Below are 26,938 nucleotides of genomic sequence, written 5' to 3' on the forward strand. Positions count from 1 at the left end.
ATCAGAGATCTACGAATGGGTTTCATGGGTCCTGCAAATCTTATGAAACTGTACGAAAAGAATGTGCACACATTTTTCAGGGACAGTACCTATAGTTTTAGCAAGTTTTCTAACACTCTGAAATATATTTTTTAGTTGGTTCAAAGGACAAAAGAAGGAGCAAAATACATGAAGGAAATCAGTATATGTTGATTATGGAGTTTCAAATCTCTACAGCAAAGATGGATTATTCAATAAACAGTACTGGAACATCTGGGAAAAAATTAATTTGGTTTTTTACCTCAAACATGAAAATATATTCTAGATGAATCAAAGAGTTAAACATGGAAAACGGGGGCTGGCCCAGCGGCATAGTGGTTAAGTTCACGCGCTCCGCTTTGGCAGCCCGGGATTTGCAGGTTCCAGTCCCAGGTGCAAACCTATATACTGCTCAGCAACCCACAAACAAAATAGAGGAAGACTGGCAACAGATGTTAGCTCAGGACCAATCTTCCTCACAAAAAAAAAAACATGGAAAACAAAACTAGATACATATTATAAGATGAAAAGGAATTTAAAAAAATACATTACCCTGGAATGGGGAAGTTCTTTCTCAGATACAAAACCCATAATCCATATTAATTTATGTAAAATCTAAAATTTCAGCATCGGAAAAATGTTAAGTCAAAAGGAACAATAAAATGTGAAAAATATGGGGGCCAGCCCCGTGGCTTAGCAGTTAAGTGCGCGCGCTCTGCTACTGGCGGCCCGTGTTCAGATCCCAGGCGCGCACCATCGCACTGCTTGTCCGGCCATGCTGTGGCGGTGTCCCACATACAGCAGCTAGAAGGATGTGCAACTATGACATACAGCTGTCTACTGGGGCTCTGGGGAGAAAAAGGGAAAAAAAAGAGGAGGATTGGCAATAGATGTTAGCTCAGCGCCGGTCTTCCTTAGCAAAAAGAGGAGGACTGGCATGGATGTTAGCTCAGGGCTGATCTTCCTCACACACACACACACACACACACACAAGTGAAAAATATAACTGCAACTCATATTATGAAAAAAGAAAAGTTGAGTTCCTTAACTTAAAAAGAGTTCCTACAAATCCAGATGAATTAGAGACCTAAATATGAAGGAGAAAATGTAAAGTTTTTAGAATACAGGAGTATATCTTTACAACCTCAGGCAGGAAAGAATTCTTAAACAAGATACAAAAAGCATTTACCATAAAGGAAAAGAAAGAAATTTAATTGCATCAAAACTAAATCTATCTGTAAAAAAACACTAAGAGAACTACCAGACAAACCATAGTGGGGGATATTCAGACTTATGTAAAGAATGCCTACAACTCAATAACAAAAAGATACCCAATATAAAAATGATCAAGAGACTTGACCAGTCACTTCCTAAGAAAGGATATCCAATAAACACATAAAATATATTAAAAGGTGCTTATATTCATTAGTTATTAGGAAGATGCAAATTAAAACCATAATGAGATATCACTACACAACCACCAAAAGAGCTAAAATTCACAATGCCAAGCATTGTGGAGGAGGTAAAACCACTTCAACTGGTGGGAGAGGAAACTGGACCAACCTCTTGGGCATTATCTATAAAAGCTAAACATCAACACTCATCCTATGACCCAATAATTCCACTTCAAAATACTTACCTAGCAGAAATGCATGCATACATGCACCAAAAGCATATTACATTGAACCACATGAAACTTCCATTTTTAAAACAATCAAATATTAGCAATTCCACATGGTTTAACATAATAGAAGTACACTCATAACAACATCATTCCCAAACAGTGAAACCTAAATATTCATTAACAATATAATCAATAAAGTGGTCTGTTCATAGAAAGAAATACCGCAGAGGGATAACAATAAATAAAACTACATTTCTGCAGGAACATATTTTAGTACAACCACTAATTTAAAATTAAAAATGTACATGTCAAAGAAACGGACTTACCCTTGAAGTAAGTTAATTTTATTTACAAGTATTTACTCTACAAATAACTTTCCATGAGTATGAAATAACATAAGTAACAAGGAAATTCACTACAACATTGTTTCCTGGTTTTTGCTTTCATAAATACAAACATCTATCAATAAAGAACTAATTAAATATAGCCACTTATCTGAATACTATGTAGCTGTTAAAAAGAATAAGGTAAGTCTACATTATGTACAGCTATCGTTGCCCTTCCCAATGGAGATGAGGGAAAAGCTGTTCCTACTCTTGAACTGTATACTGTCTATAGATAGTCTGTTCAAAGGCTAAAAATGTAAAAACTGGCAAAGGTATATATTAAGTACCTTAAAGTGTAACAATGGTACTGTAGTTATCTTCTTTGGAATCCTTATCTGTTAAAGAATTATATTTATATATGAAATACAATGCCTGGAATTTGCTTCAAAATAATCCATTGTGGAAAGAGAGCAGGTGGGGATAAAAATAAAACCAGATTGGCTACGAATTAATTTTTTTTAATTTTAAAATTAATTAATTTTATTGAAGCTAGATACACGCACATATACATCTGTATAACTGTATGCTAGTCTGTATACATTAACTGACAATAGATACTTCCTTCACCCTTCTTATAAGAAAGTGAAGATATTTCCTTTCAGTTTTCACCAAACGCATCATTACACAGATGAGGAAAAAGAGGCCCAGAGAGGCTACTGATGGCAAAGGTTACGAATTAAACAAACAGCCAAAAGACCCCATAAAAGGACCCATACCAAGTTCTATTATATTACACTACCTATAGTGCTGGCTGCTAAAAATTGAAACACGAAAGCAGATTAACCATCCTAATCCACATTAATAGAAGAGGTCCAGATGAAGAGGTTAAAAACCTAATGTGTTGGGCAAATGGTAGTATCACATGATGTGCTGAGGACTAAATTTAAACAGAACCTTTGGCTTCTGACTAACGAGACTGTACAGATGATAGAGAAGTGGCTTTGGAGACTATAACTCACAAAATACAGCTGAGGAAACCAGAGAAGTTTAACTTAGGGAGTAAGCGAGTGCCGCCATTATATGCAAGGTGCCTTTAAATATCTGAGTGGCTGTCATAAGAGGAAACAAATGTATTCAATGTGTAGAAATCATCCAGTTCATGGAAACTATAAAAGCTGATGAGCAAGAACATTAAGATCAGTCAGAGCTGTCCAACAAAGAAAGGGGTGTCTAGGGAAAAGAGCATATTCCCTTGTCATAGAAGCAACAGTTGACAAAATGGGACTTAGTAAAAATTAACTTCTGCTCTGCAAAAGACACTGTTAAGAGAATGCAAGGACAAGCCACAGACTCAGAGAAAATGTCTGCAAAAAGTATGTCTGATATGGGGCCAGCCCCGTGGCTTAGCGGTTAAGTGCGTGCGCTCCTCTACTGGCGGCCCAGGTTCGGATCTCGGGCACACACCGACGTACCACTTCTCCGGCCATGCTGAGGCCGTGTCCCACATCCAGCAACTAGAAAGATGTGCAACTATGACATACAACTATGTACTGTGGCGTTGGGGGGAAAAAAAAAAGGAGGAGGATTGGCAATAGATGTTAGCTCAGAGCTGGTCTTCCTCAACAAAAAGAGGAGGATTGGCATGGATGTTAGCTCTAGGCTGATCTTCCTCACAAAAAAAAAAAAAGAAAAAGAAACCTTTGTCAAAAAAAAAAAAGTATGTCTGATAAAAACACTTGTATCCAGAATACATAAAGAACTCTTAAAATTCAATGAGAAAATAAACCCAATTAAAAATGAGCAAAAAGTTTGAACAGACATCACCAAAGAAACTATACCGATATCAAATACGCACATGAAAAATGTTCTTCATTAGTTATCAGGGAAATGCAAAAGGCTAATTTCCTTAATATATTAAGAATTCTTACACATCAATAAGTCCAACGTTCCAGTAAAACACAGAAGCTAGAGACAAAAAGAGGCAATTAAAAGATTAAAAAAAATAGAAATGAATGAATAACTTATGAAAAGATGCTCTATTTCATTCACAATTAAAAATCAAAGTACAGGGCCAGCCCCGTGGCTTGGCGGTTAAGTGCGCGCGCTCCGCTGCCGGTGGCCCGGGTTTGGATCCCGGGCGCGCAGCGACGCACCGCTTCTCTGGCCATGCTGGGGCCGTGTCCCACATACAGCAACTAGAACTATGTGCAACTATGACATACAACTATCTACTGGGGCTTTGGGGGAAAAATAAATAAATAAAATTTAAAAGAAAAAAAAATCAAAGTACACAATGTTATATGTCAATTATATCTCAATAAAGTTGGAAAAAAATCAAAGTAAAACAAAGTTGAACTATATTTATACTTACTAAGCCCTCAGTATGTGTCCGGTACTGTTCTAAACACTTTCCATCTATTAATTCATTTGATCTCATAGCAACCATCTGAGGTAGGTACTATTACAAGTTCACAAATCTTTATCCAACATCCAAAAAGTTCTGAAAACTACAAGTTGTCTCATAATGCATTCTGAAGCAAAACCTGACCTCACCTAAATGAAGCTATTTACAGTATTTATCTTACTTAGGGTGATATTTTCTTTTTCTGAAGAACCACTGTCTTTGATTAGAGTGCCGCCTCAGACCCTGATGGGGTGTTAATGTAAAATATATACACTTTCTATATTCCAAATAACCCAAAATACAAGACAAATCTGGCCCCACAGCTTTCAGAGAAGGAAATGTGAATCTGTATCCCATTCTGCAGATGAGGGACAATAGACATAAGTTACTGGTTGACAGTCACTCAGTTATTAAGTGGTGTTTGTCGGAAAAATAAAGCAATTTAAAAAAAAAAACAAAAACACTGGAAGCAACCCAAATGTCTGCTTTAACAAGGAACTGCTTAAGTAATTTACAGCACATAACGGAAATCAACACACCATGCAGCAATATTTTAAACAAAAAAGGGAGGGAGGACAGAAAGAAAACTTGCCTATACTGACACAGAACTATCTCCAAGCTATTTTAAGTGAAACAGCAAGGTACAAAACAGCATGTTATCATTTTGTGGATTTAAACACAAGTATGTAACTGTTTGTATCACTTGTATGGGCACAACATATGTCAGGAAGGCTAAAACAAATAACAATAAATGGTCACTTGAAGGAGAACTGAGGTGACTGGGAAAAAGAGCTGGGAAGCTTTTAACTACTACCATTTTGTACAATGCACAAATATTACTTTTTAATTTAAATTTAAAAAAAACAAAGATGTACCTATTCTAAAATGAAAAAATTAACCTTCCAAAATAAACATTTTTCTACCTTTCAGCTAGGCAAAATCCCAAGTTTGACAGGAGGATGATGCAAAAAAACCCAAAAAAGCCACACTGTTACTTGGAAATTTGGCAATATCAACTGAAAATTTAAATGTTATATGCCCTTTCAATTCCACTTCTAGAAACATCTCCTACCACTATACTGAGAGACATGATGCTCAAAAACATTAGAAAGATGTTCAATGTAGCATTTATTTGTAATAGCAAAGGACTAGAAACAGCCAAAATATCCCTAAGAGACTAGTTTAAAGTATAGTACATCTAGAGAATGGAAAACCATGAGGCTGCTAAAAAAGAACAAGGTAGATCTATAAATATTGATAAGTGTACATCTTAAAGATTTTTCCTTAAATGTTTTACAAGGCACAATATATATATATATATATCAGAGAGAGAACATATATATACACACATACGCGTGTACCCACATATATCACGCTCCCATTTGTTTTTGTTTTTTTTTTTGTGAGGAAGATCAGCCCTGAGCTAACATCCATGCTAATCCTCCTCTTTTTGCTGAGAAAGACCAGCTCTGAGTTAACATCTATTACCAATCCTCCTCCTTTTTTTTTTTTTTTTTCCCCAAAGCCCCAGTAGACAGTTGTATGTCATAGTTGCACATCCTTCTAGTTGCTGTATGTGGGACGCGGCCTCAGCACGGCCGGAGAAGCAGTGCGTCGGTGTGCGCCTGGGATCCGTACCCAGGCCGCCAGTAGCGGAGCGCGCACACTTAACCGATAAGCCACGGGGCCGGCCCTGTATGTGTTTTTAAGGATACACAGACTCACATGCTATGCATATTAAAGATTGTGAAAAGCTATATAAGAAACTGTTAACAGTATTTGCTTTTGTGGAAGAGAACTGATTTTTTTTTACTGTCAACAAGGGTATGTGGCTATTTATCAGAGGCACCTAAAAAGCCACAGGAAAAACATGGCACATCTTCCTCAATGGATCAATTTTACTCAAAGATTTGGAAAATAAAAAGAACTTCAAAATGATGTTAAGCATTTCAACTGGTAATTTATTTTTTTTTAACTTTATTTATTTATTTATTTATTTGGTGAGGGAGATTGGCCATGAGCTAACACATCCATTGCCAATCTTCCTCTTTTTCCTGAGGAAGGCTGGTCCTGAGCTAACATCAGTGCCCATCGTCCTCTATTTTGTATATGGGACGCCACCACAGCATGGCTTGATGAGCGGTGCATAGGTCCACACCCGGGATCCAAACCTGCAAACCCCAGGACACCGAAGCAGAGTGTGCGAACTTCACCACTATGCCACCAGGCCAGGCCCTCGACTGGTAATTTAAAACACTTTTATATTTTATAAAGCATACACATCAAACACAAAATTTGTACGTAATTTTAAAGGTAAAACAGTAAACATAAAACAACTCAAAAGTGCTCCTCAATTGGGCCCACTACATAGAGCAGTGTAAGGCAACTGAACCTTCCCATATCCCCCAGCAACATAGCCTGTGAAGAGTCTTACTACCTACTACCATAACCCACCCACACACCAAGGAGCTTGTTTATTCCCGCGGCTTCCTGCTCAACCTGCCCATCTCTGCCCACCAGTAGAGTAGGAAACACACAACATACCCCAGCCCCTCCTCAACGAGTGGGCCTCCCTTCCAGATGGCAATAACTCTTCAAACTAGATACAAAGATCCCTAGACTACACTAAGACCTTCCAAAATATATACAGACACAATTAAGTTTCAAGGAAATTCATTTCTAAATCCTCAACTTCCAATGTACTCTGGTCCAAAAACTGATCTGCCAACCCACCTGGGATTAATCATTCTCCCACAGTAGGAATAATGGCATATCCCTCATCTATCCCTAATCTAACTATGGTACATTGCTCCAGCTCTGGCATGACCTATAAAGAAATAATGTGATAGATTATTGGCTTCTGTGCTTAATAACTGAGTAAGTCTAATGTTGGGTAACAAATCCTTTGCATGTCAGGTGGTTTCCAATTACTGCTTTCCAAACAGAAACTCCTACAACAAAACTCTATTATTATTTTTGTCAATATGGTTTCTTAATATTTACATGTACTAAAAACTAAAAATAGATTGATGCCAAAGTCTTTTCTTATTCTAACAATGATATTCATCCACATACACATGAACTAACTGAAAAAGCCCCACCCATGTCATTACGAAGTATATTTCCAATAAATTTTGCCTTTAAAATGTATAACGTTCATATTTGATCAATTATGCATTAATAATTGTGGTCATAACAATCTAGAAGAATTTTTAAATACTTAGAGCATTATAATCACAGAAAATTCTTAAATTTAAATCTATATACATATTTTTGTACAAAGAATTATGAAAAGGATGACCATTAAAAGCCTAACCGTAAATACATTCATTAGGATAAAATTCTGAGGGGTAAGTGGTAGAGGGGTAAGTGGAATAGAAATACAATTTCAAAAAGAAAAGGGCTATTATAAATCTTCTGGCTGTTAAAGAAGCACTTATTTTTTTTTTAATGTATGAAAGTAAACAGGGGGCGCCAGCCCGGTGGCGGAGCGGTTAAGTGCGCGAGCCCCACTTTGGCGGTCTGAGGTATGCAGGTTCGGATCCTGGGCGCGTAGACACACCGCTTATCAAGCCATGGTGTGGTGGCATCCCATATAAAACAGTAGAGGAAGATGGGCATGGATGTTAGCCCAGGGTCAATCTTCCTCAGCAAAAAGAGGAAGATTGGCATCGGAGGTTAGCTCACGGCCAATCTTCCTCACAAATAAAAAAGAAAAGAAAAGAAAGTGAACAGCAAATAATTACGGCATTTGCAAGCAAGAAGGTGATTATAATAAAAGACAGGATAGCAGCTATTTTGGGGGTGAAAGAGAGAACACATGGAAGAGCTTCCGGAGTGTAGCTGGCAAAATTCTATTTCTTGATGTGGGTGGTGGTTTATAAGGGTGTTGCTTATAAATAATTCATTAAACTAAACATATATTTCTATATATCATATTGTGTGGTTTTCTATATGTTTTATTTTATAATAAAAAAATTAAAAGAACTCACTATGATCCCTAAATTGCATGTTAGTTTTATTTTAAAATGTCAATATTTACAAGAAATTATATTATTTATTATTTTACAAGAAATTATATCCTTTGCAAGCATTTAAATTTAAGATCAATATTTTCATGACTAGCAATCCCACACCTAGGTACTTAGCCAAGAGAAATGAGGACATACATCTACACAAAAACCTAAACGTGAATTTTTATAGCAGCTTCATTCATAATTGCCAAAACCTGAAAACAATCCAAATGTCCTTCAACCAGTGAATGTATTATGTTACAGATATACAATGGAATACTACTCGGCAATAAAAAGGAACGAACTATTGACACAAAAGCAACAACATGGAATATTCTTAAAAGATTATGTTAAACGAAAGGAGCCAGACTGATACGGCTACATACCGTATGATCCCACGTACATGACATTTTGGAAAACACAAAACTACAGGGACAGAAAACAGATCAGTGGATGCCAGGGGTTGGAGGTGGGAGAAGGGACTGACCACAAAGGAGCAGGAAGCAGGTGATGAAAATCTTCTTTATCTTGCTAATGATTACATAATTGTATACATTTCCACAGAACTTTACAGTTTTGTTTTGTTTAAGACATTACACCAGATATCTTCCTCTTGTCCTTCCTTGTCCTTGACCTACTCTAGACCCTGATCTCAGCCCCAGGAAGCTGACCTGTATCAAAAAGTTTCCTTACCCTCAGGCTTCCATTGGGTTCTACCCATGAGGAGCCCGAGGAGGACAAAGGAGAGAAGGAGGAAAGTTAGGCTGAGGTATTTTTTACTCCTCCAGCGCCTTCCTTATGAGGCCCCTCAACAGAAGGATACTGGTCCTCTTAAGGTGGCTTCCTCTTTACGGCTCAGATAATCCCTTGCCCCTGTGAAAATGGCTGATAACAGCTTCAACGCAGCTAACCAAGGCTAGGGCACTATTCCTTGTGCTTTCCCTAACATTGCTCCCACACCCTTGTAAATATCCCTTTTATAAATAAACCTTCCTAGTATTAGCCTAATTGGGGAACACCATCTGTTTCAAGTTGGGACCCTGACTGATAAATCAAGATGCAAACTTTAAAAATATATGGGCGAGGGCCGGCCCTGTGGCTTAGCGGTTTAGTGCGTGCGCTCCGCTGCTGGCGGCCCGGGTTCGGATCCCGGGTGGGCACCGACGCACCACTTCTCCGGCCATGCTGAGGCCGTGTCCCACATACAGCAACTAGAAGGATGTGCAACTATGACATACAACTATCTACTGGGGCTTTGGGGGAAAAAAAAAATATATATATATGGGCGGGCCCGCCTGGTGGCTTAGCGGTTAAGCGCGCGCGCTCCGCTACTGGCGGCCCGGGGTTCAGATCCCGGGCGCGCACCGACGCACTGCTTCTCTGGCCATGCTGAGGCCGCGTCCCACATACAGCAACTAGAAGGACGTGCAACTATGACATACAACTATCCACTGGGGCTTTGGGGAAAAAAAAAGGAGGAGGATTGGCAATAGATGTTAGCTCAGAGCCGGTCTTCCTCAGCAAAAAGAGGAGGATTAGCATGGATGTTAGCTCAGGGCTGATCTTCCTCACACACTCACACACACACACACACACACACACACACACACACACAAAATATATATATATAGGCACGGGGCGGAGGTGTATGAAGTGGGGACAGTTTTAAAAAACTTTTCAAATGATTTGTGAACAAAGGTCTGAAAACTGCTCTAGGAAAATTTGGTTCTAAAGCCACCATGCCTCTCATCTGTTTCTACGGGTCATGATCCAAAATGTAAACACATCTTGTCATCTACCTTCTTCTGTACTCTAATACTCAAAATGTATCAGTACTTTCCAATCTCATAATCCAACAAGCCACCACCACCACCCCCTACACCCTTAAATCCAGAGTATCCAGGCCTCAGTGATCAGCATACTCACATATACCTGGGGATTCATTCCCTCTACCATTTCCTTGCCCTAGCTGAAACCTGACTAAGAATGCTTTTCTCCTGCAGCCCCCTCTAGTAGCGCAGAGTAGGATGGTTTGGGGTCACTGGTATGCTGGCTCTCCAGAGCCTCTTTATAAAACTAATACTTCTCCACCCTCTAATAAAAGCCCTTTCTTTTGAGGCTTGTGTCACCTAGCTAGTTACCCTCTAATCTACCCCATACCTGTCATCTAACAACCTCTTATTTCTTCATTTAAGGATTTTACATGAGATTTATAATCTACCTCTCCAAGCCAGTTTTGCTATCATCATGAATTCCACCAAATCCCAACCTCCTGACCTCCCAATTCTTTAACCTCCCATTAACCGTCTTCTACATTCCATCTCAGCCACTAGTTACCACTATTTCATCCAGGAACTTGTCATGGCTTCACCTCTTAAATATTAAAATCAGATAACTCACTTTTTAATCACAACCTACCAACTATCCAACTTCCTTATTCCAGTAATCCCATTCTTGACTTTTATTTAAAAAAAGACTCTCAGTATACTGACTCCTCTTCTCTCCTTTCTCCTATCCACCACCAGCAATGCCCAGTTTCTAAACATTTTCAATTCCACAGTCCATCATTTCACTCACTTTCTGAGCAATATCCTAAATTCTCTTTCTTCTCTGTTTATCCCACACCTTGTCAGTCAAAATGCCAATCCAGGATAAATCTCATTATCCTATCCAATATTCTATATTCTGTGCAGGTTCTGGTCAACAGGGCCTACTAAAGGACGGGAGGAAGCACACTCACTCACATAATGGGTAGAGTATGGCCATGAGTTTTGGGGTTTTGTTTTTTTTTTTTGGTGAGGAAGATTGTCCCTGAGCTAACATCTGTGCCCATCTTCCTCTATTTTGTATGTGGGACACGGCCACAGCACGGCCTGGTGAGCAGTGCATAGGTGCGCACCCGGGATCCGATGCCCTGAACCCCAGGCTGCCAAAGCGTAAGGAACGAACTTAACCACTACACCGGGCCGGTCCCATGACCATAAGTTTTTAAGGATACAAACTTCAACTAAGGCCTCAATAATGTCCTGCAATTCTCTCTCTAGACAGCTCCTTTTTCCACTTTCTCCGACATCTGTTTGAACCCTTTGTTCCTCCCCTCCAGCCCTCACACTACCCTGCCCTTCTTTCTTTCTTTCAGAGAGAACCCGTACTGTCATGGGGGGGGGGGCGCGGCACGCACATGGTTTCATCCTTAAACCACCTTATCTTCCATCCTCCCACCAAGCTCACATTTTCACCCAGCTTTCCTCACGTCCAGGAAATGCAGCATCCATTCTCCCAAGACCACTCTCCCCCTGTGCTTTGGATCCTATGCTTCAAGGCTTTCTCATGCAATCAAACCTTCCAGAACCCCTCATACATCTCTATCCGCCCTTTTTCTTCTCTCCTTCAAACATCTTTAATAAGCTGTGTACACTTGCTACCCCCATTTTCTTCCTCACTGTGTACTCACTACCCAGACCACTCCAATCCAAGCTGCAAACTCCAATGCCTGCTTTACAGTCCTCATTTCTGTTGACTTTGCAGCAGCATTCCAATTCAGTTGATCCTTCATGAAACACCTTTCTGCTGGCCTCTATAAAATACTACTTGCTTGATTTTCATTCAGGTGCTCTAGCTGCTTCTATTCAATTTCCTCATCTAGTTTTTCTTCCTCTTCTCTCCATCCATTTAGTATTGCAAGTTCTTCACAGCTCAGTACTTTTCTCTTACATTCTCCTTAATGACTTCATCTAATCCTATACTTTCTAATAACAATTTATATGCTGAATCTTAAATTTATCATCTCCAACCAAGACTTACCTAAGTTCCATACCAGCAGATCCTACTGCCTCTTGAACATATCACAAACATCTCAAACCCAATGTGCCCAAAACTGAACTGATGAACTTTCCCTCAAAATGTCCCCTTATCTCAATGAATGACACTACCAGCTGCTCACATTAGATACCTAGGAATCATTCTTGATGTCTCCTTCTTCCTCAATGCCCATGTCACCAAGCTCTGCCCTTTTTGTCCTTTCTCAGTAGCTCTCAAGTTAAATGTCAGCCTTGCCCCCATCCCTCACTCAGACCAGGTAAATGAGCCTATTATGCACTCTTACAGCACTCTATATTCTTCTGTAATTTTCAGCACACTTATTCTTTATTCTATCTATCTTGCCCACTAGAATGTGAATAAGGTAATATCTTGTTCGTGGACATACACCCAACATTCAGCACACGGGGAACACTATAACAGCTGGATGGTTGGAAGGAAGGCACACCCAAGACCTTCCTATGAACAAGTTCATCCTTCTCTACCATCAGAGAAGAGTTGAGGACTGCTTTCTAAACAGTCAGAGGCTGGACCAGAAAAATTTATGATGCATCATCTGGCTCTAAATTTTAAGAATATGGAATACGTATGGAAAATGCTCTGAAAAGCATCAAGTATCACACAGATGTGCTGTCATTGCTTTACAAGCACTTATTTATCATTACCAGCAGAAGTCAACAGCTCTATTGCTAGAGGGCAGAGACTATGCTTACAGTTTTCATGTACTACCCCATGGCTGATATTCAACCTGGAACTGAGGGGAAACTCGTTAGTGGTCACCTGCACTTTTGTTATTGCTCAAACCTTGAGAATGATCCTCCCTTCACTAAGAAAATCTTTTACAAGAAATTAAAGCTCTACTTTAAGACAAAATAAATTTAATTAAAATTACAGTGTCCCGTAATTTGCATATTGTTGAATTTCAAAAAATAAAAAGTAGAAGATACTTATTACCCGTAAAAATAAGGTCAGTTTTATTCCCTAAGTCCTAAGGAGTTTGACCATCATTCTTATTAAAAAGAAAAATTTAATAGCAGCAAGAAGGAATCCATAATTTTTTGTTTGTCAAAATAAAGTTATTTCCAACATCAAGATAAAACTGATCATATAGTGACAGTCTTTTATTTAAAATATAGGGCTTTAAATAAACAAAATTAAGTTCACTCAAGTCAGAATATAGCAGCACTGTATGAAAAGAACACTGGATGTTTCTCAGATCTTCCACTTAATAGTTCAAGTTACTCAACCTCTCTGAACTGTGCTTTACTATCTATAAAATGGGAGTAAAGCTTGCCTTACACAGTTGTGATTAAGGATCAACTGATATACAAAGGGCTCAGCACAAAGTAGGAACTTAATAAATAACAGGTCTCTTATCCACTTCTTAAATAGCAGCTGATTTTAAGTAAGACTTAAGTGTATTCTACACAACAATTACATTCAATATCTAAATTAAGGCAAGTAACTCTTGCTGATACTATAGTTTCAGAATTCTTCAATAATCCTCATTAATCACCTGTATTTTATCCAATAAATACATGACAACCTCACCTCAGGTCACAAGTTCCTGGCCTACTTTTAAGTTTTCAGGAATGGAACAATTCATTTCCCCTTCTAAAAATTATCTTCAGTTTTAAATCAAAGTTCTTAACTTCCTGATAATAACATCCCTCTAACTTATACAAATACTCAGTGCAGCTTTAAGCAAATGGAAAAAATTTATTGGCTACAAACCCAGTCATGCAAATTAAGAGCCTATGCAGCAGTTATCTCAATATTTGGCAGGATGTGTAGACTGAATCCCAGCTGGCTGGCAAGTAAAGTGTGCCAAGTACAAATATAAGTCTTTGCACACTCTATTCTAGAGTTCAGATTAAAAACCTGCAGCAGACAGCACAAAGAAAATGGAAGTAGCTTCATATAAAAGTCAAGAGAAGCCTTCTTTTACCCCTACTGCACACAGCCCTCGGTTCCACACTTTTAAAGAATATTCCAAGATCTCTTAAAAGGGCAAACTTTAGGTCCTGCTAACAGTCATTTTTAAGTGGCACACCTGTTTGTGAACTCAATGGCTTTAATATTAACTGCTACTCAAGTATTTGCAGATAAAATAGTAAATCTTGAATTTGCTTTAAAATAATCCAGGGGGTAGAGGATGGGAGGTGGAGAGAATAGGTGAGTACAGATGAAACAAGATTTGCCATTTACTGACAACCACTGAAGCTGTTAAAAGTTTTTTGGGTTTTTTTTGGATGAGGGAGATTGGCCATGAGCTAACATCCATTGCCAATCTTCCTCTTTTTTTGCTGAGGAAGACTGGCCCTGAGCTAACTAATCTGTGCCCATCTTCCTCTATTTTGTATACAGGATGCTGCCACAGCAGGGCTTGATGAGCGGTGCGTAGGTCCACGCCTGGGATCCGAACCTGCGAACCCCGGACCACCGAAGCAGAGTGCAAACTTAACCACCACCGGGCAGACCCCACATTTTTTTTTTTTTTAATCAAGAGTTAGGACATTTTAGCAACTCAATCCTTCCTTGCAGTTCTCATTCACAATTTGTAATCTTGCTTCTGGTTCCCTTACCCATCAAGCATCTATTTGGAAAACGGCAACCATTATATGTCTTATCATGACCTCATTCTGAGTTTCCTCTTCAAATAAGCCACAATTTTTAAAAGTACTATCCGGTATAAAATATTTAAAACAAAGAATTTTAATAGTACCTAAATTTTAATTTAACCACATATTCCCCTGTAGAGAAAGGGGTGCACTTTAAAACTTAACGCCAAGAGAAATGATATAATAAGTTTGAGCTGGGATAAGCCCTTTTCACTGATGTGATGTAATTCTACAGTGAAAAATGGTCTGAATGAGCTGGAACGTTCCACTGGAAAGGTTCTGTGGAACTTGTGCACTTCGAACAAGCTTGATCATAAAATTTCTCGAAGGTTCTTGAATAACATGCCTGCACATGACCTGCAAAGGATTTCTGAGACTTCTCAGACCTAAGTAGGTGCACAAGCACTTTCATCTAAAGTCCAAAATCTTATCATTCTCAAAAGGATGTCTAATTCAAAAAAGGTTAGGAATCACTTTAGATTTAGAGACCTCTTTTATCAAAAACTTAGGTTTGAGTTTCTAAAATTCAACTAAAATCAGAAGGCTTTCTGAATGAGAGTAAAGGCAGTAACAATCTCACAGACATAATGCAACAGCAGTCTAGACAGAGGGAAATGCCCAAATTTCAGAGGGGAGAGGCAAAGAAACGGAAGGTCATCACATAAAGAAGTATTCCCAGAACTATAACCAACTTACAAAAAACATATGAACTTATAAATGGTTTATAAGAACAAATTAGGATACTACCACCATGAGAATTAAAAGCACTCCCTTAAAGTTCCCTTCTTATCCTACTGGGGGCTGCCAGGGTTGCTGCAGCTCTGGGGGGCCAAGGGAGAGGAGGAAAAAAGAAATATTCATAGTGCTACCCCAATTCCCTTCCCACCAAGGGTGCCTTGTGAAGGAGAAAGGACAAGGGACGAGATGTTCTTGAACGTCTATTTATCTGTATTTTAGTATACATTATAATGGAATTTGAATTCCCAGTCAGTTCAGCGTATCAGCACCAGAACTACTTTTAGCTACATTAGACTGGGAAGCTAATATCTCATTTCCTCAGAAAACTGTTTCCAGTTCCCACCAAACAACTTCAAATGGCCATATGGACATATATAGACGTAACTTCAGCAAAGCCATATAAGCAATTGCTGCCTATGAATATCTAACTTCCTTCCAAGTTCCTGTTATCCTTCCACCTAACCATTCATCCTACTGATACCATCTGACTGCCAATGATGCCCTATTCTCCAAAAGACAGCACTTGAAGACATCTGTGTCTGCGTTCCTTGACCAGTTTCACCACTTCCCCAGCCTCATCTTCCTTCAGCCTATCTGCCCCACATTGTGGAGTAACTATCAGAGGACAACAAGATATGACAGAAAGAACACTAGATAACTGAAGTGAAACAACAGTCCCAGAGCCTAGCACAGTGAAGGACACACAGTAGGTGCTCAACATGCTGAAAATCAATAAATGAATCTCATTCCAATTCTGCCACTAGCTGACCTTGGACAGTAACTTGACCTCTTTGAGCTTCATCTATAAAATGAGGAGAGCTGAGTTAAAGTTCATTTTGGCTCAACAGTTCTACGATTATAATACACTTTTAGGAGCTGATCTGAGAAACAGTTTTTATGTTGTTTATTTTTTTTAATGAAAATTTAAGCTAACCTTAAGTTATGAACAATACTTCAGGAGAAATGTGGGCAAAGCATAAGGAGCCAAATCAGAATTAACCAGGAGGATCAAGGGAATGACAATGACAGCTGGCTCATCCTCTCACCCAAGGGTGAGAAAAAGTGAAAAATGTTCAGCATTTTTAGTAAAACTAGGCAAGGCAAAGTCTTTTATCATACTGTTTGGGGCGTCTTATATTAAACCTCCAAAGGACAAATTCCTCTTAAGAATTCAGTACTAGGAAAGTTCTGTCTTTACTTCCTTTCAAAATATGAGACCTATATAACCTTTCGCATCAATAAACTTTGCCAAGAAGTCAAGAACTAAGATTTGTTTTCAACTACAGCGCCATCCTTGTCCTATTTCCCCCTGCCACCTCCAATCTCAGCTTTTCAGTCTTTTCAGTTAATTGCACTTTTATTCACTTATAATAAGTCTCAAATCGTTTAAAAAAGGAGTACGGGTACAACTGGTAAAATCTATTATTTTAGGAATGAACACTAGATGCCAGATTTACAAATTGACATTTTAAAAATACAACTGGTTTTGTGGATTAAAATCTATTAATACAAGTTGCTATGGGCACCAAACAGACTCCAAACTAATCTCAATTTGCAATAAAGTTCAATTCTTCTATGTTTCCACTCAATTCCTCCTTAATCTTTTTAAACTAGTTTTGGAGGAAAGTCTAACACTCCTAAAACTAATCCTCATTGTAAATGCTCATCTCATTTTCATTATCAGTAATCATCCAAATCCTCCACAGTAAGAGAAATGAGAACCTGTGTAATCCTAACACAACAAAAAGAAATGCTTCTTACTGGAATCAGAGTTAGGGATTTATGAAAGGCTGTTCCCAAAATGCACCATGAGTTAATAGTCTGGAAACATTAATATCCAAGTTGTTTAGTAAAATTTTACTCCAAATGGTTTCTTTCTAGTTCTTAAATCTCTTCTATAAAATCATCTATAGTCTCCATTAATCTTAAACGCAGAAAGAAAACCCAAGAAGTATTAACATTTTAGAATTTAAATCATTTAACTAAATGGCTTACACAAAGCTTTCTTGGCTCAGAATAAACAAAATCAAAACTTACCTGAAGTCATTAATTTAGCACAGCTACTTTTGCTTGCATCTTCTTCTAAGATTCGGTTTGTGCTCTTTTCTTTCGCAAGCAAAGTATCCTCCAAATGTAAGCATTTATCAGATACAACACTGTCTTCACCCACTGCATGACTAATTTTGCTATTAGCTTCAAGTACAGAAGTCACATCTTCCAGCTGAGCAGCTTCGCTAGATTCTGAATAAGAGGAGCCCTTACCCTGGGCTAAACTCTTTGAAGAAACTGGTAAAGACTCATCATCACTATCAAATCCAAAAGGATCTCCAGTATTTTCTTCTTCTACCTTAGGTTTCTTCGGAATTTCTTGGATATCTGGTTTGAAATTGGGCCTCTTCTGTCCTAATTTAGCCATAAATGTAGTCTCTCCCCATTTTGTGCTAAGGGTGGTCCGTTTGTTGGAAAAGACTTCATCAAATTTTGAACTGCCATTTCCTCCTTTCCTACTGTATGTTTTCCCAAATCTGGATGTCATTTTGACACCTGTTTCATATTCTCTGTGGAAAAAAAAATGTAAGAAAATAAATAATCACCAAATACCTAACAAGTGTTAACACTGAATATAAACATAAGAACCCAGGGATTCTCCCCATGTGGCTTTTCAACATTCAACATACAAATCTTTAAGAATGGTTCAATAAATATGGGGAGGGGGTGTACAGAGAGAGGGTCATTTTTTACCCTATATACTTCCAAATGTCAACTTTTTTTTTTTACAATGACTATATATTCACACGCTACCTACAAAGTGAGAAAGCATAACGACTAATAATACAGCATCCACAAAAGTAACTTACAGAACATCAATTTTTTTTTAAAGTTTCAAATGAATCTACTTACTATTCTCATAAACATCACTTTTACCTTAAAAAAATAATCTGAATAGGGTAATTTCCCTTAATATAAAATCTTAAGCACAAAATGTTAATTTTTTTCAAGATCTCAGAAATATCAAATAATTGACTAAATTTAGTTCTTTGAAATTTCAGAGCACTTACTCATGTAAGGGAAAAAAAACACCAGAAAAATGGTGCTACTTTCTCATGTATTAGAACCTGCAGCTTTTAACCCAACCTTAAAGATTCTGATTCTTGGTATGATGTAATCTGAACTGTGACTTCAAAAATCTTACTTACTTAGTCATCTCCCTAAGCGCAAGAAACCATACTTATTTTGTCTTCCTTGTCCCTATAGTGCTGTGCTCATTTGCTGAGTGATATGTTCTGGAGCTGGTGAACTGCAGCATACTACACTGGTCCACGGATTATTAAATGAAGCAACAAAAACATATAACTTTATTTTCCTCTTCACTTTATAAAAGATAAATTGATTCACCTGATTTATCTACATAATAATAACTAGGACAAAAAAAATTTTCAGGACAGTAAATCAAAAGAGTCAAACAAGTTACAGTACTTTTCCAACACTAGCAATCCCTACCCATTTCTTCTACTTTGACCTTCTAGAGTTTAAATATCAACACATTAACTATAACTAGAAAAAAATGAACAATTGCCTAGGGGGTTGGAAAAAGTCTGCATCCTTTGAAATTTACAATACAATTGGAATGATATTTGACTTATACTTTCGAATGTTTTTTTTTTTTTTGTGAGGAGGACCAGCCCTGAGCTAACATCCAATGCCAATCCTCCTCTTTTTTGCTGAGGAAGACTGGCCCTGGGCTAACATCCATGCCCATCTTCCTCCACTTTATATGGGACGCCGCCACAGCATGGCTTAACAAGCGGTGCGTCGATGCGCACCGGGGATCCGAACCGGCGAACCCCGGCCGCCGCAGCGAAACGTTCGCACTTAACCGCTTGCGCCACCGGGCTGGCCCTACTTTTGAATGTTTTTATCTATACTTTAAATATTTTCCCTTTATTAACTTAAATTCTTGCAATTCATAGTGAATTACTATAAACTTAGTTTTATATACATTCAGTGGAGCATTTTCCCCTCATATGTCTGGTTAGAAGCTAATTCTAATTTCACAAAATAATAATTAATTTAGTCATCATACACACCTGCATTAAGAGAAATTGTTTGAAGACCTTTTAACACGTCACAAAACTTTTTCCTAAGGGAGATCTATTTCCCCTTCTACTGTTGATTTACACAAGAATCTTACTGTCTTTCTTAAGTATAGCCTAAAGAAAACTAAACATATTTGGCAGCTACAAGAACAAAAAAATAAAGTCATATCTCTTCATTTCTCCAAGAATGTAAAGCCCTGATCTGAAGACCTACATTTACATATACACCAGTAAACCTGGAACGTTTTGAATACACTTACAGGATAATCACCTAAAAATGCTGACTAAAGGCCAAATCAAAAATCTAGACTTGAGCTCCTTTAGGCCCACACCAGAAAAACTCACTGTAAAAATGGTCCTAGAACCACAAAGCATTCACTGTTGCAAGCTGAAAACTCTGCAGATGTTAAGGAGTTAATTATTTTAAGCGATAAGAAGATCATGCTTACTTTTTTAAGAGTCCATGCCTTTTACCAATATATAATGAAATAATGACGAAATAATGTCAGCGATTCTCTAACTTTAAGGGGTGTGAAATGGGAAGTGTGTACATGAGAAAAATTTGGTTAACAGTTAACAACTGTTGAACATGAGCGATGAGTACATGGGAGCTCATTATATCTCCTACTTCTGATCTCCTTTATAGTTTCCCACAATGTGTTTTTTTGAAAGTCACTAGACAGACTATTGTGATGGCATTATCAAACCCCAGAGTATAAAGTATGTATAAATTAAAAAATAGGTGTGCAAATTTGACGTTAAATTTTATGCATGTTTCAAGCACACAGGCCGTCTTGCTCAGACTTCAAACTCCAAAGACTACCCTAATTAAAAAGGACAAACTGATTCACAACTAAGTCTTTTCGGTCTTAGCTTCTTGGCCTTTGGCTCACCCAAAGCCAGGTCGCATTTTCAGGGAAGTCCGCTGGGATAAAAAGTCCTCACACACAACCCCCACCCGAATCTAGCGTCTTTCGGATCCCCAAGAGCTTAGGGGCTCTCATTAAAGAACGAAGGCCAGAAAGGGCCAACCTCACCGCCCAGAAATCCTCACCTGGGGGTGGCCGGCGCGGGAGAGGCGGCCCCCTCCGGCTGGAAGCTCACGCAACTTTTCCCCTCCCCACCCCCACCGCCGAGGAAAGGGATGTTGCTCCCGACGCCCCGGAAGCCTCTGCCACCGAGTCCCCTGAGCAGTGGAAGGCCTCGGCGGCAGCCAGGGCCGGAAAAAGCGACGGCAGAGGACTCGGAGCTGAAACCATCACACTGGACCGCGCCTGGGGAGGGAAGTAAATCAGCAGCCGCCCGCAGAGAACTCAGCAAAAAGGAAAATAAAAGAGGAAAAGGGGAGTTCCTCAGGGCGTACCCCTGTCCAGCTTCCTTAAAGGCCGGCGGGTGGGATAGCAAGACCCCCATTACCCGCCCAGACCCCTGCCTCCCCCGCCCGCGCGGGCTCGCTCCGGGCCTAGGCGGCCGCCCGAGACCTCACTTACCCTCGGCGCCTGGCGGGTGCTCTGGCCTCGGGCCGCCTCCGCCTCTCCCGCTCCCAGCGGCCCCCGGACGGGCGGGAGCACAGGGCCGGCCGCTGCACGAAGGACGGCAAGAGGCTCCGCCACCGTCAGAACCCGCGACTCAGCTCTCGGTAAATAGGAAACCGGTGGAGGGGGGAGGAGCGGCGGCACCGCAACTTCCCTCCCCGCCTGGAGCGCCGCCGCCCGGGCCCGGGCCTAGGCCTCCCTGGCCGCTGCCGCCGGAGCGGGTACCGGAGTCCGCTACGTGCCCCCGCTGGGCCGCCGCCGCCTCCAGCGCCGCCGCTTCCGCCAGTGAATGGTCAGCGCTGGAGTTTGAACAGGGCCCTGAACCATCTCAACGCCATTTGCGCTCCCGGCCCCCACCTCCTTCCTCCAACAGCCGCTCGCTCCGTCACTCCGCTTCCCACAGGCCCCGCGCGGCCGCCCGACCCCGCAGCCAATCGCGCGGCCGCTTACTCAAACCGCCGCGCAGGCGCCGCGCCCCGCATGCTCTGGCGCCCGCCATTGGCCCGGCCGCGGGGACCGACGGGACTTGTAGTCAGCGTCCGGGAGGTCGAGCTGTCGAGAGCTGGGCGCGGGAGCGGGCGGCGGGAGGAGTGTTGGCGGCGGGCCTGGCCCGTCCGGGCCCGGGAGCCAGTTCCAGTTCCCGGCCCCGCCGGGAGACGCAGGTGCAGCGGGGGAAGGCCGGGGGCGCAGTGCAGGCAGCTGTGTCAATCGTTTCCCCTCCAGGGACCCGCCGGTGTCTAGGGACGGTGGGTTGTGCAGCTGCGCTAGGCCTGCTGGGGCCGCCGCCCCGGAGCGGGGAGGCGGGGAGCTCGCGGCTCGGAGCCGCCCTCGACCCGGCCTGGCCAGTGCTGGCCCGGCGCAGGTAACGGCTGCGGGACCTCGAAGGCCCAGGGTGCTGGGCGACGGCGGGGGCCGCAAGCGATGTCAGCCCCGGATCTTTAATGTGCCACCTTCAACCCCTTGGCCCTTACCTTCGTAGTCCTCCTTCCTTCTGTTCTGCACCAGTTAAAAGTGACCCGGAGAAGACTGGATGATATTAAGGAATTTATCGTTAACCTTGTTGGGTGTGATAACGGTAATGTGGTTAAAAAAAAAAAAAGACATACTAAAGTTTTGACGGGTAAAATGATCTGGTGTCTGGGATTTAAACTTCTACAAAAACTGGGCGAGCGAGAATAATGCAAGCCAGCGAGATGTTTTTCGTTATTGATGCTGCGTGATGCGTGCACACGGGCTCATTATTCCATCCAGTCTCTCTACTTGTATTTTACAAATTTTCCATAATAAAAAGTTTAAGAAAATAAACCAGTGATTATCTCTAGGGAGGATAGGGAGGTGGGAGATGATAGGAGGAAAGAGTATTTATTTTTTGCTGTACACTCTTTTTTGCTGTTTGAGGTTTTTTCCGGGTTAATGTATTACCTATCCAGACAGTTGGAAAGTTGGTTTTTTGTGTGTTTCTTTTCTATTTTTTGTGTTTTTTTAAGGCTGCAGTGGGAAAACGGCATTCTAACGAGTAGCACAATCGGTTTGTCCTAAGAGAGGTGCATGATTCATCAGGCTAGGACGGCCCTGCTGTTTGGTGGGTGGTTAATAGAGATCCACCTGGGAAATTAGAAAACTACTGATTGCTTTCAGTGAGAAGCCTGCCCCTTCTTCCACAATTGGATATTTACTTTGCACCCAGAGGGTACCAAGTTCCTTCAATATATTCAGGTAACTCCGAATAAAGAAAAAATAATTCAGACATTCTGCAGCCCTTCCCAATAGGCATTTAAGGTGGATTTTAGCGTGGTTGAATAGTTTTACCTTTGTGTGACTGCTTGCAAATTTTATATTCCGACAGTTACGATTTCCCAAATATCATACCAGTACTTTCTCTTGACTGTTTCAAAATAAATCAACTCTTTGGTAGCTTACATGAATGGAAGTTATAACAGGTCTGTGTATTCCACTGTAGGTGGTATGTGCATGACATTTATTTGGGTCAGTTTTGTCTTTTTAAAAAATCTGCATAAGATCTTGTTTTATCAGTTCATTTGAAGATTGCCGCAGAAGTGCAAGCTGCACTTAGTATAATTATTTAGATGACATGGTGGAGGGTGCTAATTAAGGGGTGATTATCATCAGAGGCAAAGGCTAAGATCAAAAAGCCAAAAGTGGTGGAGAGACAATTGCAAGATCTTCCTGCAGAAGAGTGCTGTGAACCCACCAGGAGCAAAGGATGTATTCTTTATGCTCTGGCCTGGCTGGTGCTGTGCACTTGGCTGGGTCAGTGACTCTGCATGAAGCTGATGTGGAAGAGTTAATTTTTTAAAGAAATAGACAATCTGTGGAGCCCTTTTAGGGGTTTTTTATGTGGTAGTTGTGTTAAGTAATTTAACTTAGTAGAGTTAAATTCTTGCTCTCAAAGAGTGATCACCAGCTGGCAACACAGGCATACCCTGGAAGCTTGTTGGGAATGCAGAATCCCTGTCCCCAACTCCACTGAATCAGAACCTGCACTTTAACAGGATTCCCCCAGGTAATTGGCCCACACCTTAAAGGGTGACAAGCGCTGTTTTAAAGTATACCTGTAACATTTGACAGCAATCTAATCTTTTTCATTAGGATGGGGGAGGGGGAGAACATGAAGAACCTACTCTGCATCAGGTGTGATGCCAGGCTCTTCCGGAAGGCTTCATTTGCATCCCTGCCTGTTATCCCTGTTTTACAGGTGAGAAAATGGAGGATTGGCATCTGCTCAAGGTATTGTCACTAATGAGGGAATCAAATTGTTTTTTAAACATTGGATATTCATTATTACTTATAGACACTCTTGACTCTTGTAGAAAATGGTACATGATTTGAAAAGTAAAGAAGTGTGTATGTTTCTGTGGAAACTTAATATGTGAATACTAAGCAGAGCTCCACTAGGCGTGTCAGCCTCATGTGTCCCACGCTGAAGACAGGTGGAGAGCCTGCCGGCTCTAGGGCCCCTCCTGGAGGAAGTTCCGACTCAGCCTGCAGGGTGTACCACCACCTTTACCCTTTACCTCCCCGGTTCCACTGAGGCAAGCAAATGCCCTGAGAGCGCCACCCTTATCCCTTGCCTTGACCCTGACTTCCACACCAGAGTAAGCAAACTGGACTCCAGTACGGATAACGCATGGGCAAGCAACTTTTTGTGTTATTTTTATTTTGTTGCTTTTGTTTTCTTAGTTCTCTCAGCTTATACTCCACCACCTGCCCATCCTCCACCCCCACCCCCTAGATTGGTTCTCTTCACTTCATTCCAGTCTGCTTCACACACACACACCAGGTAGCCAGCCAGTAGATGCTTTTTGGTTTGCTAGAATGCCTCTGTGCAAGCTCTCAGATGTCTGATTTTTTTCCTATTAATTGTCCTATTTATACCAAAAACTGAAATCATGGATCTGAGCCAAGCTTGTACCCTTTGATGCTGCAGGCTGCACTCCTGTATGCTGCCTGGAGGAGGGCAGAATCCCCAGGACCTTGAGTACCACTCAGGTGGACTCACTTTTCTTTAGCTAAAAAGAAAAAAATCCTGCAGAGAAAACTAGTAGAAGCATCTGTTTTGCCACTGTTGTGCCATCGTTCTAGCCCAGGGGTGGAAACTGTCAGAACTGGAGCTGCTAAATAGAGCTGTTTAGTCTTTTTCTGATAATGTGTAGTAAAATGTATTACACCTTATAGAATTCAGTTCAGAGAACTACAAGTCAGAAATGACCACATTAGCTACTGGAAAATTTTCCTTGTCATAGAATGCGGAATAAAATTATAAATCACACACTTGTACGTTGTAGTGGTTGTGTTACAATGCCCTATGGGATGTGGGCTAGGCCCTGCCCTTATGTCTCTGACACTCCCCAGCCCTTCTCTCTGCTCTGCCCTTACTGGGCAGATAAGGCTTTTCAAGTAATCTTCCCCCTGACCAGCCTATTTTAAATTGCAACACCACCACTCCCAAATGCTCACTATTCCTACTTTATTTTCCTCCAGGGCATTTATCTCCTCATCTAACATGTCGCATGTTTGTGTGTTTCTCTTATGTGTTTCTCTTCCCAGTGAGGGCAAAAATCTTTGCCTGCCTTGTTTTCTGCTGTATCCCTGCCGCCTCCAAGAGTGTGTGGCACATAGTAGGTGCTGAATAAATATTTGTTGAATAAGTACACCTTCTTTTATGTAAGACTTGAAAGTGACTTGAAATTAACAAGAGTTTCACATAACCAGTGGTTCCATAAATTGTTGATGGTTTTCCCAGTGGGAAGGGGAGTGCTGTCTGGAGTTACCTTTTGTTCTTGGCTTTGGGTAGGTTTTCATTCTGAGAATTGAGAAGATGAATACGACTATAAACCCAATTACCTTGTTTTCCAGGATAATTGGAATATGTTCTCCAGAGATAGTGACATCCTTTGGGCAATAAACTGCTGTCTAGGTAGTTGAACGACAAAGCAAGGGAAATTCCTTGGGGACATGTTGCCTGACAAGGATTGGTACCCAGCAACCTCTAACCCTTGTCTCGAAACAGCCCTCCTCTCCCCAGGGTCCTCACCCCTAATGCTCTATGATACCCCTCCCCCCCAACAAAAACCCTCCTGGAGCTTCCCATCACCAAGACTAAAATCCAAAATCCTTATCATGGCCCTGCATGATCTGGCCCCTGACTACTCCTATCCCTATTCTTTCCCACTTTGCCAAGCCTGCTTCTGTCTACTTCTAGAACCTGCCAAATGAGCTCTTGCCTCAGGGCCTTTGTACATGCTGTTCCCTCCACTAGTCCTGGAGATATGCACAGGACTCACTCCCTTGCCTCTGTCAGGTCTTCACTCACATGTCTCCTCAGTAGTGCCTACCCTGATGCTATTTAAATTAAACCCCCCACTTTTCCATCCCAGCCCTTCGTATCTCTCCCTGTTATTTTTCTCTGTAGGAGTCATCATGTTTGTTTTACATATTAACTTGTTTATTATCTATTTCCTTCTACTAGGATATAAACTCTGTGAGGACAGGGGTTGTTGACTTGTTCCCTGCTGTATGCCCAGCACACCTAGAATCGTACCTTACATGCAGAAAGTGTGCCATAAATATTTTTGACTGCATACCTCCTAAATATGTTCAACTCTTCTATATCTTTACTAGTTTTTTGTGTGTGCCTGGCCTATCAATAATTGCACAAGGTACATTGAAACCTCCCACTATAAGAGTAATTTTGTCAATTTCTCCCTATAGTTCTATTTTTGTTTTTATATTTTGAGGATATTTTATTGGGCACATACAAGTTTAGCATTGTTATAACTTCCTGGTGGAGTTGAAAGCTTTTTAAGTATAATGGAAGATTAGTTGCAAAAATCACCCAAATTTTCCCTTCCTCCCTGAATGCACACCTTTTGCAATGTGACTTTGCAGCTCCTCCCAGAAACTGGGCTGGCTTTGTAACTTTTGATGGCCAAGAGAATGTGGCAGAAGTGATGTAGTTCTGAACCTGAGCCTTAAGAAAACTTGAAGGCTTCCACATTCTCTCTTGGATCCCTGCCTCCACCATGAGAACAAGCCTGGGCTAGCCTGCTGGAGGATGAGAAGCCACATGGAAAAGAGCTGAGGTCATCCTACACCAGTCAACAGCCAGCAGACCCCAACATTGCAAGCCTAGCCAGGATCAGTATAGCCACCTGCCTGACCTGTAGCTGTCCACAGATGCATGAGCCCACCTGCGACCAGAACTGCCCAGCTAACTTCTAGA

The 26,938-nt window shown here is 40.9% G+C and overlaps 2 protein-coding genes across 3 annotated transcripts in view; one reads left to right on the forward strand and one right to left on the reverse strand.

Annotated features, from left to right (window-relative positions):
- WAPL (WAPL cohesin release factor) overlaps positions 1–21,479 on the reverse strand; it is a 97,573-nt gene extending 76,094 nt beyond the window's left edge. For both annotated transcript variants that reach the window (XM_058542812.1, XM_058542811.1), the window contains exons 1-2: positions 21,151–21,479; positions 17,601–18,121 (exon numbers count right to left, since the gene is read on the reverse strand). In XM_058542812.1, the coding sequence (XP_058398795.1) occupies positions 17,601–18,099 (499 nt within the window). In that variant the 5' untranslated portion in view covers positions 18,100–18,121; positions 21,151–21,479. The remainder of the gene's footprint in view (positions 1–17,600; positions 18,122–21,150) is intronic.
- LOC131406928 (basic proline-rich protein-like) lies at positions 20,672–26,686 on the forward strand. Its single transcript, XM_058542813.1, has 5 exons — positions 20,672–22,057; positions 22,834–22,911; positions 23,806–23,943; positions 25,264–25,334; positions 25,573–26,686. The coding sequence occupies exons 1-5, from the start codon at positions 20,805–20,807 to the stop codon at positions 25,575–25,577; spliced, it is 1,545 nt and encodes a 514-aa protein (XP_058398796.1). The 5' UTR covers positions 20,672–20,804; the 3' UTR covers positions 25,578–26,686.
- The last annotated feature ends 252 nt before the right edge of the window (positions 26,687–26,938 follow it).

This window comes from Diceros bicornis, chromosome 6 (genome assembly GCF_020826845.1).
Source record: "Diceros bicornis minor isolate mBicDic1 chromosome 6, mDicBic1.mat.cur, whole genome shotgun sequence".
Lineage (NCBI taxonomy): Eukaryota > Metazoa > Chordata > Mammalia > Perissodactyla > Rhinocerotidae > Diceros > Diceros bicornis.